Source organism: Botrytis deweyae, assembly GCF_014898535.1.
Source record: "Botrytis deweyae strain B1 chromosome Unknown BDEW_002, whole genome shotgun sequence".
Lineage (NCBI taxonomy): Eukaryota > Fungi > Ascomycota > Leotiomycetes > Helotiales > Sclerotiniaceae > Botrytis > Botrytis deweyae.
In genome coordinates this window covers 105619-121055 of record NW_024066209.1, presented here as the reverse complement: position 1 = coordinate 121055, position 15437 = coordinate 105619, and the positions used below count along the sequence as shown (strand labels likewise).

Genomic DNA, 15437 nt, shown 5'->3' with positions numbered 1-15437 from the left:
GTGCTGTTTGTTATATGTATATGTAAATATATCAGGAACTTTGGAGCTTAGGAACTAGTATACGATTGTAATTCTGTTACCTTCATTTCTATTTTAAAAAGATTTAAAATAAAAATAAAAAATCAATATAGTAACAAATGAATGGGTTTCAAGAAAATAAGAACGAAATGATAGAATATGTTCTGTGACTATTATCTTGAAAGTTGATGGATATAAATATCCTCATATCTCGAATAATACAATACGACGTTCAATCAAAATGATTTCCACTTCCAAACCATTATCCGCAATGCGCATCGATGTTTTCAGATATGAATAATCGTCATTTCCTAACTCTTAAATAGGAATGATAATATCTTGATTCAATTAATATAATATATCATAGTCAGTGTATGTAAATATAATACTCAACCCCCAACCTTCCACATCTTAACCCTACATATCATGTTTCCCATTTCCCATTTCCCATTTCCCATTTCCCATTTCCCATTTCCCATTTCCCATTTCCCATTTCCCATTTCCCATTCCCATTTCCCATTTCCCATTTCCCATTTCCCATTTCCCATTTCCCATTTCCCATTTCCCATTTCCCATTTCCCATTTCCCATTTCCCATTTCATTTTATCATTCTCTCCTTCGTAGTCATCTTCAAGAACTGAAGTTAATATACTCTAATCCCTTACAGCAGCATGTAAAGTTCTCATATTGAACAAGCAGAGAAAATACTCAGCCGATACAGATAAAAGTGTTTCAACTTTCAAATGGGTTGGTTTACCTAGATTTTGAGTATAGTTCTATAGGGATTTTGATATCAAATCACATAACATACATACATGTTCATGATTTCGATATCTATCTATTCAAAGCGTACTCTTACTATACCGCAATAGGTATATATGCACATAACAAAGTAAAGTAGGGAATTTCACATTTCTTTCTTTCCCTGCTCAAAATACAGACTTTACAGAAATGTGTGTAATTCAATATATACCCAACCTCAAGGAATCCAAGGATTGCAAAGATGCCTAATGGACTACAGAATAAACAACCATTCCGCAATGACCGCCGCGAGTAACCATAGTAGTGTATCATATCATGTACCCTTCCCACCCATGCCACCCATTCTCAAGCCCAAATCAAAACCCCAAATTCTAAACGCCTTCTCGTGATGACTTTCTAATCCTTACAAACATCCGGTGTATCAACCGCCTCCACCAGTCCTCTAAAATTCTCCCAGGCCGTGTTTTTGGACAACCCTTCTAAAAGATTCTTCAATCTATGCTTTTCATAAGGTAGTTTATCTCTCGAGATCACTGTCAATATCCGCTTTATTATAGTCCTATTATCCCGGTTGCTGCAAATGCTGGCAATCTGTGGAATGGAAAGATGGGCATTATGGTACCAAATGAAGTAGGGCACGAGTTGTAATCGTGAAACTTTCGATTCTGGATTGGATTCCAAGTAAAAGGTTGTAAGTACGTCGGCTGCTAGGAGAACGGGAGATTCTTCGCCATCATTAGAGTCGGAGGGGGGTTCAACTCTTCGTATTTTTATTGATTGTTCGGAACTGGTGATTTTCCTCACGAGATCGTGAGGGTCGCGGGTGGGGTGTATTCTTCGTATGTTTACTGGTGGTTCGGAACCGATGACTTTTCTCACGAGATCGTTGATCTCTATTTCACTTCCTGCTTCGGTTCCAGCTTCAATGGTAGCTTTGGGATCTTCGAGCGAGAAATCGGGGTCAAGTGGTAGGGGATCTTGCATGACCTGGCGTCGAGTATATTTTCGTTTTGTTAGAGTTTCTGTGGGAAGGTGTGATAGGGGAATAGGCGCGTTTTGGTCGGCGTGAGATGGACGTGGAGGCGTTGGGTCTAGAGCTTGGCGCTTGGTCTCAAGTATCTCGTAGAGATGGAAACCAGCATATGAATCTGATGCTGCATATGAAATTTGCTCGATTGATAGTCCTCGACTCCAATCACTAGATCTAACATCCCCGCCTTTGAACAATGGTAGGTGTAGATGCTCTTCAACTTGCTTTGCTAGCGAAACTAATCTCTTATTGATCAGATCGTATTCCTGGGAAAGGGTATATTTGACCAATCGGTGAAGATGGCTAAGCTCAAATATAGAGACTGAATCAATGTTAAGATGTGTTCTGAGACGTGTACAATCTGCGCCGATTGCCACGCCTACTTTGGTGACTTCTGGATCCTCCATGATTTTTTTCAAAGTTGGAGGCACGAGTTCCGAGGCGTTGATTTGTGGAAACAATGCAATGTGAAAGAGACCTACTCGCTCTTCTGTTGCGAGTTGGATCAGAGAAACATTCTTCTTTGGCCCATGATACACGCGTGCGTCTGCCTTCCATTCTATATCAAATCCCAGAACCTTTTTGCCCAAGAAATGTTGTCGTAGCGTTTGTTCCGTGGTTTGCAGACTTCGGCAATAATGTACTTTAACTTTCTTCGGAATACCACTCTCCTCTGGCCCACGATATAGAGTATGTGACCAGTAGGATTCTGGTGTCTCTGGCTCGGCATTTTTCGCCTTTTTAAACAATTCCTCCGTCATTTGGTATGTGGATTCGGAAATCGGAAGTTCCTTCTTAGCAGGATCTTCCAGAATGTCATCTGCTATCTCTTGTCCGTCCACAGCCTCTTGAACATCTGCTGCTGTCCCAGGCTCCAAGCTCTCTTCCTGAGCCACTGTCGCCACCTTCTGAGTTTTCGAGCTTTCAACGTGCGCGTTTGCCAAAACATAACTATCTTCGACGTATGAGTGAAACTCTAGATTCTGCTCATTCTCTGCTACAGAATCCGTACTCAAATGTCTCGGTGACCCTGGTGCAGAAACATCTTTGAAGATGATGCCATGACTTGGCTGCCATGTCTTTGGGGAATTGGATGAGATTGATCGAGTCACCACAGGACTGCGAAACATGTATCAGCTTCAAGAATATATAAGTTGCAGTGCAGAGTTCCAAACATACCTTGCTCTCTTTCCACTCATGCCTGCAATTGCTGAACCCATTGCTTCTACAGAGGCTAAATTTGATTTCCCAATAAAGGAAGTTATATTCTTCATAATGGGACGCCGAAGTGATTTGCCCACCGTATATGCTCCATGACTACCTGGGAGCATGACACGAGCATTTGTATAGAGAATTGTGGTCCTACGAAGGAGTGGAGGACTAGGCAGATGCACACCAATTGTTGATCCTAGAGGTCGATGATAGGAAACCGAACGGTGTTGATGCCTGAGGCTTGAAGATGAAATTGTCTGTTAGTTGAAGAATCACGAGGTTTTATGCGATTTTAAAACGAACAGGAGAGAAACAAACAACGAAACCATTAACCGTCAAATAAGACGAACTCTGTGATACGGTTTCTAATATCTTCCTGTGGTGTTGAACTGTGAGTCAAATCCCTCTATCCTGCGCTGTCAATCTCACGTGCTTCAACCTTGATTGATTGCCCCCTCCATATGGATTCACAGTCAATGCCAGACCTGGGCAATCACTAAGATTTGCTATATTGAATCTCTTACCACACAGTCATTTTAATTTCATACAGCAAACTAATTTTCTTGCAAGCTTAATATTCTGATCAGTAAACCTCAAACCAGTCATCCAAAATGGCCAGCCAACTTCTCCCTCTTGGTCAGTTATTGTATCCACCCGCAAACACACGCACAAACTAACACATCATTAGAACTTATTGACAAATGTGTCGGTTCTAAGATCTGGGTTGTCATGAAAGGTGACAAAGGTACTACCTCCATGATCACCTCTTTCCAGAAATCCATACTCACACATCACCAGAATTCACCGGCACACTCACTGGTTTCGATGACTACGTCAATATGGTTTTGGAAGATGTTATCGAATTGTATGTATCTTTTCACTCCATGAACCTTTTGGATTTTTACTGAGTACTCGTAGTGACCACCAATCTGGAAGCCAAACAAAGCTTCCTAAGATTTTACTGAACGGTAATGGTATTGCTATGGTACGTATCTTTCCATGTCTTGGTATACGCATCATGAGAAACAGTCAAGGGCTAATAATAGAGTAGCTGGTACCAGGTGGAGAAGGTCCAATTGGAGGATCATGAACGTTATGTGCATTGTTAACGGGTATCAAAAGTTAAGGAAATGATCATTTTATAGAGAGGAATGCCAACGTTTTGCGATCCCATTAATCCTCCTTGATGTCATGAATTCATCTCAAATAAAAATATCATCTTTCAAATTAAGATTCAGAGTATCTCAAGTGAGGCCTCTCAATCACTTGTGGTGAATACAAAACTCGGTTTTCTACCATAGAGATTCACAAGTGGGATATTCAAATCAACGTCTTTCTCATAGTACCCAATAGTATTGCAAAAAGTGTTGATCCATTATTACACACACATACATAAATTATCTATCACATTATCCAAGCTCAAAGTTTCGCTTTCCTTTCCTCCATTTTCGGTGTTTCGGGTCTCTTATCATCCTTCAAAATATCCTTCCAAAAATCATAAAAAACGCTATCCCTCGGCTCCTCCACATCTCCCTCCTCCTTTCCCCGCTCATCTCCATCTCTCCTCTCCTCCGTCCCACCTCCCCTATAATTCTGCGACCACCTCTTAAACATCTCCTCCGTCTTCTCCCCTTCAATCTGCAAACTATGCGTCTGCCACTCCGGAAACCCTATCTCGATATCCCTCGGACTATCACCCATTCCCCCATACACCAGCATCTGACTCTCCTGTCTAACCGGCGATGGATTCACAATCTGCGGTCGACTATGCTCAACTTTCGATACATGGATCTTCTTTCTCTCTTCCCCAGGGATATCTTTCGCAGGAACAGGCGGTCGATACTCAACATCATAGTTCGGAGGCGTCGTAGCCAGCATGTCGCGCACCCTCGTTATGTTTCTCCGATCTTTCAAAGGCGGCGTCGGAGGAATATCATCGCTATCAAATTGCAAAGTCGTATCTTCCCACGCTTTCGTATTGAGGAAATTATCTTCGCAGGAATGACAGAGACCGCGCGAGCTGGTCCGTTCGTGTTTCCGACAAAGTTTGCAGAGATCGTTTAAATGCGTGTTCCAGGAATCTTCGCTCGCTTTGCGATTCTTAGGGAGTTCAACCCCGGATGGAATGGAGTTTTGATGAGACTTTTCTGATGGCAGCGCAGGGGAGTGGGAAAGCAATATCCCACTCTCGTTATGCGTTTCGCCGACACATCCCCAGAAGTCATCGTCGCTGTCTTCTCCCTCTTTAGATTTACCCTTGGACTTTGATTTAGAGCCTTTTCTCAATTCTGTACTTTCTCTTCCACTCTTCTTCCCGTCGTAACTCGGATACAACAAATACTCAAACGGACTAGGCAGTTTTCCCTTCGAAGACGTCTTTTTTTCATGAGAATCATGCACAGCATCGCGACTCTGTCCCATATACCCTTTCAGTTTCTGGATCGGACTTGCTCTACCCTCTACATTTTTCCCCTTTCCTTTACCTCTACTATTCTTACTATTTTTACTACCCCGACTCGAAGTCGAGCTCGGATTCGAGTGATGTAGCAGATCCATGTGTTTGGGTATTTCAGAACTGGGCGGGACTACTCTTTCCAATTTCCCCTTCCACATTGCCGCTCTCATCGCTTCTAATTGTTCCATGCTCGTCACTTCCTCCTCGCTATCTCGATGCATTTCCTGGAGTCTTTTCAAATCACCAGCCATCTCATCTTCTTTACTGATTGTCTGCGAACGAGAACTAGCCGGCGTAGTCGCAGAACTCTGATCTCTCTCTTCCAACTTCCCCTTCCTTCTTAATCTCTGTCCCGGCGCAGCCTTATGTTTTCCCGTCGTGATTCCCGCTCCTCTCCCTCTCGAGCTCTCCACAACATTCCCACTATCCGTCGTCCCCGTCGTTCCCGTCGCACTCCCCCCACTCCCCACACTACTCCACTGCACATCCGAAAACCTCACACTATCCCTCTGACTCGTATTTCCCGTCCCATTCTCATACGTATATCCCGCAGGCGGCGGTATCAGAATCGGAATCGGAATCGGAATAGACGAATGATTTGCATTTCCGCGCGGAAACGCCTTGTGTGGCGATTCACCACGACTATGCGGAGGACTAGGACTATTCCCAGCAAACCCCACGCCCTTGGCAAAATCTTTTTCCAATCCCCGCTGATGTTTCATATAAGTCTCCGGATCCAACTGCATCATTCCCCCATACGCAAGCCCATGTTTCTCTCCCCTCCCATTCCTCCCCCCTGCATCTTCTCTCGGTACAAATTTCGGCGGACTCCCATTCCTCGCCTCCCTCTCATTCTTCCCCACCAGAAGATTCAAACTCGACGAACTAGGAGGACTATTCCCCCCCGCATACCCCTTTCCAAAATCCCTCTCCAATCCCCGTTGCTGTTTCATATAACTCTCGAAATCCAACCCCGCCGTCCCCTTCTTCCCTCCCCATTCCCCCAAACTCACTCTCGCCTCCTCTCTCGGCTTCAAATAACTCGCTCGCTTCTTCCCCTTCGCATGCTTATATCGCGTTTCCAACCCCCTCTCATAACTCTGACTTCCTCTTTCCCCCACCATCCTCTCCTCTCCCTTGGACGAAATACTCCCGCGCACACTCCCGCTGTGGTATTTCCCCACCTGTGTCGGAACGGTCGGCGGATGCATTTCGCCAGGCGGATACCGTATACTGGTCCCCTGTCTCGACCGCGAAAGCCGCCGACTTACAGGCCGCGTCCGGTTTCGAAAGGAGGTTTTCAAATACCGTTTTAGACGACGCGTGGTATGTACCAAGGGGTTACTGGGAGGCGGCGAAGCAGAACGCGTAGGTGTGTCGAGGCGGGGAGGTGTGCTGGTATCGAATCGGAATGCGGTAGGTGTGGTTATGAATTGGGGACTGCGAGATAGGGGAGGAACTGGACTAGGTGCTCCGCCGCGTACCTCGTTATAGGTTGTATGTGTGATTTTCATGGTTGACAAATTATGGGTTATTTCTCTGCTGGGCTTCAGACTTGAGATCTTGCGAGTAGATTGTGAGAAGATGAAATGATGGCTTTTGGTGGTATTTCTTTCTTTGGTTATGCTCAACTCAAATAATGCCTACTATAAGAGACAGAACCCTCTTCTCAAATCCTTACTTCTCTTTCACTGAAAGCAAGAAAAATATGAATTTGCTGGTTGGTGTTCAACTCAGTATGAATAATAATAATAAATGCTATCAAAATTCGTGTTTGCTAGAATCGAGAGAAGAAGAAAATAAAAAAAACTCTAGAAGATCCAAACACTTTTAACTATTAATCTTTTTGCACATTCTCGTCTCTACACATGGTAGTGACTAAGTCTTCTTTATTCCATTTCTTCATGATTTTTTCTAGAATTCTATTTCCTTTATGTGTATCTCGGAGGGAGTATTTCGCCACGTAGATTGCACCTTTGAGTCGGCCTATTTATAATCTCCTGATGTATTTTAATTCCCATTACCACGTCCATTTGTACCATTCCCTCGAGTCAGTTCTTCCTGTTGGTATTGATTACACGAAATCGTATGGGGTTCTTTATTCGTATTCACCAACATCCTAAAATATCTCCTCTTTCTTTGTCGTCGGACTAAAACGCACACTCCGTCTATCCATTCATATATCACTCTGGATTTGTAACTCTTTGTTTGAAAGGTAAATGATGTACCCCCGAGGTACGCTCGAGGTACTTTTAGAACAAAGATGGGGGGATCTTCTGAGTCCAATAAGTAACGAGTTCGAAATTTCAGAACAAAGAATCAATAAGACAATTATTCACGAATCCTTTTCCCGGATTGTTGACCCCCCAACTGAACATCCCCGATCTTGCGCCAAGCTATTTTTTTTTGACTATTGTAAAGGTGATTTTATGTCGCTGCTGCCGGAAAATGTGGCATGTGGAATATAAAGCGTGGAGAGTACCTATTGTATGTTTGCAGCAATTGTTCCACTGGGTGTGACGATCCATAACGATCCATATCATTCGTGTCCGTAGACAACTTGAAAACTGCACAGGCGGTAGAAGTAGCAGTAGTGAACCCTTAACTATTCCATTCCATCTATAGCTACTACCACGCTGAGCATGCAGTACTTCTGTCTATCTATATATTGTAAAAGGCAGTCGGACAAAATCGATGAGACAAACCTCCCTCAATTGTCGTCCAAGCTGTCCTCGCTTAAGTCCCACAGATCCAGCCCTCCCACCCAATTTCCAATCCAAAAACCAAAACCTTTCGCACCGAAACTCGATTCATTCACCCTGGATGACCGATGCAAATCTCAAGATACAACATTAAACATTATTAACATGAATAAACCAGCCACAGATTACCACCACCTCCCTGATCCCCATCCCCATCCACACCCAACCCAACCCAACCCAAACTCTTCTCACCATACTCATACCCATACCTATACTCAGAATCCATCAGATTCAAGTAAAACCTATCCATCCACCCATCCATCCATCCATCCATCCATCCATCCATCCATCCATCCATCCATCCATCCATCCATCCATCCATCCATCCATCCATCCATCCATCCATCCATCCATCCATCCATCCATCCATCCATCCATCCATCACATCGAGTACCTGATACCCGCCATATCATACCTAGCATATCATATCATACTATACTATAACGCACAATACATACAAACAGGTACCTCTATTCAAGATATCCTCAATACCCAGAATCAACACAAACTCACTTACTTTACCATACGAAGCACCACACAGCATTCACATAAGCGTTACAACCCCGAAAGGAATGCTGAACCCCTCGCTCATCATGATCCATCTCTTCACTCCATCACAAAGCAGAAATCCCAACATGTAGTCAAATCACCACAAATTCACATCACACGCAAAGGCACAAACATCAAGATCTTTTTTAGAATTTTAATTTTTTTTTACTTATTCGTTGTATCCCATACAAATTACTCTTTACGCGCCCTATAGGCCAATCATTCCCTTTTGTATCCCATCCATCCCATCCATCCCTTCAAATCCCATTCATATTTACCTTCCGTGTGAAACCTGTAAAGACAGTATGTACAAATCATTGTCGTCTACTCATGGTATCTCTCTAGAGAACTTGCTTGTAATGCGAAAGAAGGCAACGCTTAATGCACCAACCATGCTCCATGCTTAGAATTCCATGCAATCCCATATACCATGCTTCATACCATGCCCAATGCCCATACCGAGAAAGACAAACTCCATCCCAATGCCATGCTAAAGAGAACCAAAGACAAATACCGATCCGATACAGCATGTACGTAATCCTTTGAAACGTAGAGAATCCATAGTCCACTGCGTCCAGCAGACAAGAGACCTCTCCGAATAAAGTGAAGTACCCTGCCAATATCAAACTCCAAAACAAAAGGCAGCAACAAGACTGCATGCTAGCGCGTTTCCCTCATCTCAATCCACCGCCCGCTACATGTAGGTAACAATCTGAACTTGGGTTCCCCGAGCTTTGCATATTGCATGGTGACATCGGACCAAAGAAGAAAGCCGCAAAAAAGGAAATGAAGCAGACCTATCATGGGGGGACGTCCCCATGATGGAATGCAAAAAATCAACGCAACCGTGGGGGGACGTCCCCACAGTGTAATACAAAAAATCAACGCAACCGTGGGGGGACGTCCCCACAGTGTAATACAAAAAAAGCAAACGCAACCGTGGGGGGACGTCCCCACAGTGTAATACATAAGAAAAGAAATGAGTGCACAAAACGCACTGCTATCGACTATCTTCTGAAATCCATTTCGTTCATCCACACGCAGTCACTTCAATCACCCATTCTTATATTCAACAAACTCCAATGCCATAATCCATTCTTATAACTTAGATTCTGTGATTCTCATTCTTTCAATGTTCTTCGCCATATGTGTGTGGGTGCTGATATTAATGTTGATATGTTCAATCTCGTAAACATGAACGGTGAGAAAGTTGAGAAACGCTGGATAGACTGCAACAAGACGGGTAGGAGAGAGCCACCTCCCAAACCAAGCTTTGAGCAATCGTATCCTCGGTGTTTCGAAAATCCCGTTGTAAATATGTACGTGATGTAAAATTAATGTGCCGATGAGATAATTCATCTTGCTGGTAGTGTCGAAAAGACGAAATATTTGATGTAGAAAGCGCACATTGTCAGAGTATGTAACTCGCTCATCTGACATGTGCAAAAGGTGTATCTTTGAGCGAAGGAGAAGGGTATCGATCGTATCATATCGTGAAAAAGAAAGGCCTCGATCATAATCCAAAGCGCCCGCCATCGTTGACTATCCCATTAAAAACTCAAACAGTAGAAAACCAATCATGTAAAGGTAAGGTATCATTATCACCCAGCACCACGCACCCAATGTTATAAACCAGATAAATCGAGCAAGAATATAACCAGTCTTGAACCAAATCAAGAATATCAAGGCGACTCGCATGCCTGATGGATTTGAACCATCAAGGGAGAGCCCCGCAACCAAAGTAGGAGCGTTTTCAATTAATGATTGATGTTAAGGTTCAATTTGAAAGTTAAGCGTCTTGAGAGACAGACACTTAACGCGAAGACTGGATTAGGTTCCGCTAGAGTTTACCATAATCTAATGGAGCGTTCAGCAACTGGACTTTCTGGAAGCTCGTCCCAGTACTTGGGTTGGGGTCGTGATGGATCTTGGATTCCATTGTGCATAGATCCAAACATTCTGGAGTCGATTCCTTCGAACAATGCTGCAACTGCTTGCTCTACTGGACCTTGGTGAAGATCATCATGTTCATGCCAAATGTGGTCGGGAATGGGTGTGATAGGAATGTAACCCTCACCCAGACGCTCCTGAACACGTGCCATAACCAGAGGGTCAGCATTCCAGCCAATGGATGCAGCGGTGAAATCAAAGTTGAACATGGGCTTAGAATCTTTCGCAGCCTTCAAGCTCTTCTCCTGATCAGTCTGGACAGGGCTCATGGTGGAAACCTGTCTAAGACCACTGCCCTTTGTGGGTAAGTATTTGTTGGCCTTCTTCATGGCGTGTTGTACAGCCTCGGATATTGGAGCCGGGGTGTTCTCAACAGTACCAGGAAGTTTGGCATTGACAGGCTTGGGTTTTGGTGGAGGGGTTTGAGTCCATCGCTTTGTCTCCAAAGTTCTGCCTGCTTTCATTTCAACAGCATCCTTGTACTGAGCTCTCCTTGCCTGTTCTGCCAATTGGTTGAAGATATTGTTGTTTGGATCAGCTGGCTGACCTGGCTCACCAGTAGGTATCTTGATAGCGATTCCGTATTCATCGCGAGGGTTAAGAAGAGGAAGTCCTTCCTTGATATTCGCAATATGAGTCGCGGTGAGCTTTTTACCTGGGACTTGGAACATGTTGTAAGGACTTCTTGGATAGAACAGAACTCTATTTTGACGCTGATCAGTGACATAAGTATAGTCATTTTCGCTCTCGTCTGGGATGCTCTTATCTCCTTCAGCACGTAAATAAGCCTGCTCAAGAAGCTGAGCTGAGTTCAGTGGATTTTGGACGCCTGCTCCCTTGTAGATATCTTGCTTTGGGAAAGCGTCGATATCACGATAGTGATCTTGCCAGGCAGAATCATCGCCAAAATCGCCCGATTCAAATTGTTTGTCAGTGGACCCCTCTCGAATATAAAGACCATTTGGGCATCGAACCCATCTGGGGCCGTAATCTGAATCAACACTAGACTCTAAGAAATTATTCCAGCGCTGGCTAGGGGCTTTTGGTGTGCCGTTGGCATCACGCTTCTCGCCTGCTGGAACGTGTGTGAATGCTGAAGTTTCTTCCTCGCCTGCATCAGCAACAGCGGCCTTTTTAGCCTGAGATTCTCTTTGAGATGCTCGTGCGGCCTTATGAATATCACGATTGGCTACGATCAAAGGACCTCTATTCTGATGCTTGGCGGCGTATTCATCCTGTGCTCTATGGATCTCTTTGATTTCGGCTGGGGTGAGAAGACCATTCCTGGAGCTTGGTGATCTTCCGATATCCTTGTGTCGTGGACGACGTTCGGTTTGGAAACCACCAAGACGACCTTGAACATTGTTTCGGGTGTTGCGTTTGCGATCTGAGTGAGACATACGCTTGAGCGGGACTGCCGAAGGAGTGGTTGGTGGCTGGCTGAAAATGAATGGTGGTGGAACAAGCTTGTTGCAAGGAAGCGGAGCTGGAGCACCATCGGCCTGTTTGCGGAACGGGCTGGTAAGCATCGTGGCAACAGTAGAGAGTGGGTTCCACCAAGAGCTTCGAGGGCTTTCAGTTGGCACAGGAGTAATCTGTGCTTCAGGTGTCTTTGGTTCCTCGACGACGGATGTTTCATCCTCATCAGACATCACGGTATCGTCATCGTCATCGTCATCGTCATCACTTCCATAACCTGGAACAACAAATCCTGAGCGATTGGGTGTTATTGGTTGCAGAGGACGAGCGGATTTTTGAGTAACCATTTGTCTCTTGCCATTGTGCGAAGCTTGTTGAGCATCGAAGCCATTAAGGAACGCGGTAACTTGTTCGATAGATGGCATAGCCTTCGACTTGTCTTTATGATTAGTGAAAACTTTGTTTATAGCTACTAGATAAGGATCCGTTAATTTGTGTCCATCCCGAGACTGACGTCTTGAATGAGGAGCATCGGGTTTGGAAAGAGTCTCACTGGAAGAAGCCACAGCGGTCGTCTTCTTACGCTCATTGTGAGCCGCCTTCGTTGTGTCAGTATCATGGCACAAGTTGGTGAGTGGATTCTTGAAACATACATCATTTGTGCTTTGAGCAACATCCTTGGTAACCTCTTTCACAACCTCCTTCGCGACTTCTTTTCCTTTAGTTGGCGAAACAAGTCGTTCTGGATGATATCTTTGCATCACCATTAAACGCAATCTTTCGGTCTTTCCCATACCAGGTGTAATCTTGATAGACGACGTCGAAATTGCTCGAGCAACGGGTCGAGTAACAGGAGGAAGTGCACGAGGCTTCGAGGGAGAAGGGCCAGTTTCAGTGATAGTTGAAGCTGGCTTTTCAGCTTCAGCTTGAGGAACCGGTCGAATATCTGGAGAGGGGAGTGTAGGTTTGGAGGTTGAATGACTAATGGTAGATGGACCAGCTTGAGGTTCATCTTCTTCAGAAGAAATCAATTCTTGCTGATTTTGAGGAGTACGTGGAGAAGGCGCGGTGGCTTGTTTTGGTGTAGAGTTCAATCGAGGTTGGAAAGGTGATACAGTTGTCTCGGCTGCTTCGTCTGAGCTGCTATCATTGAGGACGACTGGATCTTGCTTGCGGCCACGAGTCTGGTTCGCAGATTTCTTAGGGGTTGCCTTTGCGCGAGTGCGAGGACGACCTTTGGGTTTCTTTGCGGGTGTAGGCTCTGGTTCGGTCGACTTTTCATTCTCAACATCGGCTTCAACATTGACATCTTCGGTGTCCTGGCTTTCCTGTCTACGTGTACGCTTGCTGGCCCTTTGCTCATCATCTTCTGCGTCTTCCTTTGTAATGCCAACGCTTTGATGGGTAGAAGACTCTGATACTCGAGATCTCTTTCTGTTGGATCCGAGATGAGCAATGCGCTGTGTATCTTGCTCTTGATCAATAACGTCGTTGTCCGAAGACGCGTCATTTGATGTGGTGTTATTTTTAGGTGGGGAGGTAGAACGTGAATCAAGTCGTGAATCGACCGGTGTAGGTGAAGGTGAGTGCGAATCTGGAGAGTTTGTTCTGGAAGGATTTGTAGGAGGTGATGAAGCCTTTTGCGACTCCGTATTCTTGTTGCCTTCGGCGGATGTGATGAATGGATCAATGGACTCGGACTCGATTGAAGGTTCGACGGATTCAGCCTTGATTTTCTTTCCCTTTCCGCGTGTAGGCTTTGGAATATCATCAAGTGATTTGAAACCACCTGGACTGGCACCAGCAGCGCGTGTGCGGCGAGCTCCAACCATCTTGGAGAGTTGTCAAGTGATGGCGCGACTCGCGATTATGTGAAGGTGAAGAAGTGCGACAATGCGAATTGAATTTATTTATCAACTTGAGATAATCGAAGTGAATGAGGAACCGTATGCGAATCAAAATTCTTTGAATGTAAGATGAATTTTGATGTTGTACGTGGTGGTCCGAAAAGTTGATGGAAGTTGTTTCGTCGGGAAGAAGCGCGAATAGTGTAAAAAGATTCAGGAAGTGCTTACTAGGTCAGGCTAGCTGTGAAAAATCCAGTTTATTGTGCTAAAATTAGCTGCAATGATCAGCTAGTGGACCGTGCAGCATAAATATCACGTGATAATTAGGGCTGCTCTTGTTGAATGGTAGAATGCGATCTCGATATTCTTCAAGATTCCATCAATTAGATCTATCAATTGATTGTTTTATATCTTCACAGCCACCTCATTGTCGTAACGAAACACACAAGTGAAGTTTATACGACAATACTACCAAATGAATTGTAACACTAAGGACGCGACTCACTCATATTGATTTAAACACGACCGTACTCAATCTACTCCGGTCTCCTGAAATACTAAATCGAGATCAAAACATCAAATTACTCCTTACACACCCTGCCAAGCACTATCGTAGAGTCTACCTATCATTGTAAATCCCTTTGTTATTACGTAACAAACAAGACCTTCTCGTTTCCCCACATTCAACACCGCGGCGGTCCGTAGCCTTCTCCCCGAGGCTAGCTTGAACTTTGTTCGGTTTATTTCTAATTCTCAGTGTGGCCTAATATTCAAGGCCATAGCACTAAGTCAAATATTAGATAGTCGAGGTAGTCTCGTAGTCTACAACACCAAATACACTCACTACCTATCATAGACTCACACATCAAATACCTATCAAACCATACATCTGGTGCTCCTCCACACACAACACAACAAACACAACAAACACAACACATCACATCACATCATAATACCAAAATAATACCAAATCATAAAACAAAACATATTAAATTCGCTCTCAAAATCATCACCATCGTATGATTCATATCGATCGCCCTCAACCTAGGTACCCTACGCTATCTATGTTTCAAAAAAAAAAACAAAAAAAAAAAAACTAAAAGTCCCTAGAGAGACAGACAGACAGACAAACAGACAGACGCAATCCACATTATCCATAATATAATTTACATGTCCGTCTTCATTCATTTACCCTCTCTCCCCCCTCGATCCATCCACCATCTACATGCGCACAGTGGTAATCCCCCGTGCATTAAATACCCCCTACGCTCAGCTACGCGAACAAATCCCATTTTGAATATGAAAAGATAAAACGAAGATATAAAAAAAGCAACCGAAGAAAGTGAAAATGAAAAACGCCAAGCAATGCACCGCTCATTAAGAACCAGATACTCAAGAAAGAAATCAAAAGTATTAGTAACATTTCAACTCAT

The 15437-nt window shown here is 44.2% G+C and overlaps 5 protein-coding genes across 5 annotated transcripts; 1 reads left to right on the top strand and 4 right to left on the bottom strand.

The window, feature by feature from the left end:
- Positions 1-407: 407 nt before the first annotated feature.
- Positions 408-835, bottom strand: EAE98_000752 (uncharacterized protein; the record flags this gene model as incomplete). The annotated part of the gene is made up of 3 exons (XM_038948370.1): positions 408-655; positions 776-794; positions 830-835. The coding sequence occupies 3 exons, from the start codon at positions 833-835 to the stop codon at positions 408-410; spliced, it is 273 nt and encodes a 90-aa protein (XP_038814636.1).
- A 115-nt stretch (positions 836-950) lies between these two features.
- Positions 951-3141, bottom strand: EAE98_000751 (uncharacterized protein; the record flags this gene model as incomplete). The annotated part of the gene is made up of 2 exons (XM_038948369.1): positions 951-2929; positions 2990-3141. 2 exons carry the CDS (start codon positions 3139-3141, stop codon positions 1177-1179), a joined length of 1905 nt encoding a protein of 634 aa, XP_038814635.1. The 3' UTR covers positions 951-1176.
- A 492-nt stretch (positions 3142-3633) lies between these two features.
- Positions 3634-4112, top strand: EAE98_000750 (uncharacterized protein; the record flags this gene model as incomplete). The annotated part of the gene is made up of 5 exons (XM_038948368.1): positions 3634-3658; positions 3711-3767; positions 3821-3887; positions 3941-4007; positions 4074-4112. 5 exons carry the CDS (start codon positions 3634-3636, stop codon positions 4110-4112), a joined length of 255 nt encoding a protein of 84 aa, XP_038814634.1.
- Positions 4113-4441: 329 nt separating this feature from the next.
- EAE98_000749 (uncharacterized protein) lies at positions 4442-6991 on the bottom strand (the record flags this gene model as incomplete). The annotated part of the gene is made up of 1 exon (XM_038948367.1): positions 4442-6991. The coding sequence occupies one exon, from the start codon at positions 6989-6991 to the stop codon at positions 4442-4444; it is 2550 nt and encodes an 849-aa protein (XP_038814633.1).
- A 1937-nt stretch (positions 6992-8928) lies between these two features.
- On the bottom strand, positions 8929-14162 carry EAE98_000748 (uncharacterized protein). Its single transcript, XM_038948366.1, has 2 exons — positions 12811-14162; positions 8929-12756 (listed from the first exon to the last, which is right to left on the bottom strand). The coding sequence occupies exons 1-2, from the start codon at positions 13987-13989 to the stop codon at positions 10636-10638; spliced, it is 3300 nt and encodes a 1099-aa protein (XP_038814632.1). The 5' UTR covers positions 13990-14162; the 3' UTR covers positions 8929-10635.
- Positions 14163-15437: the final 1275 nt, after the last annotated feature.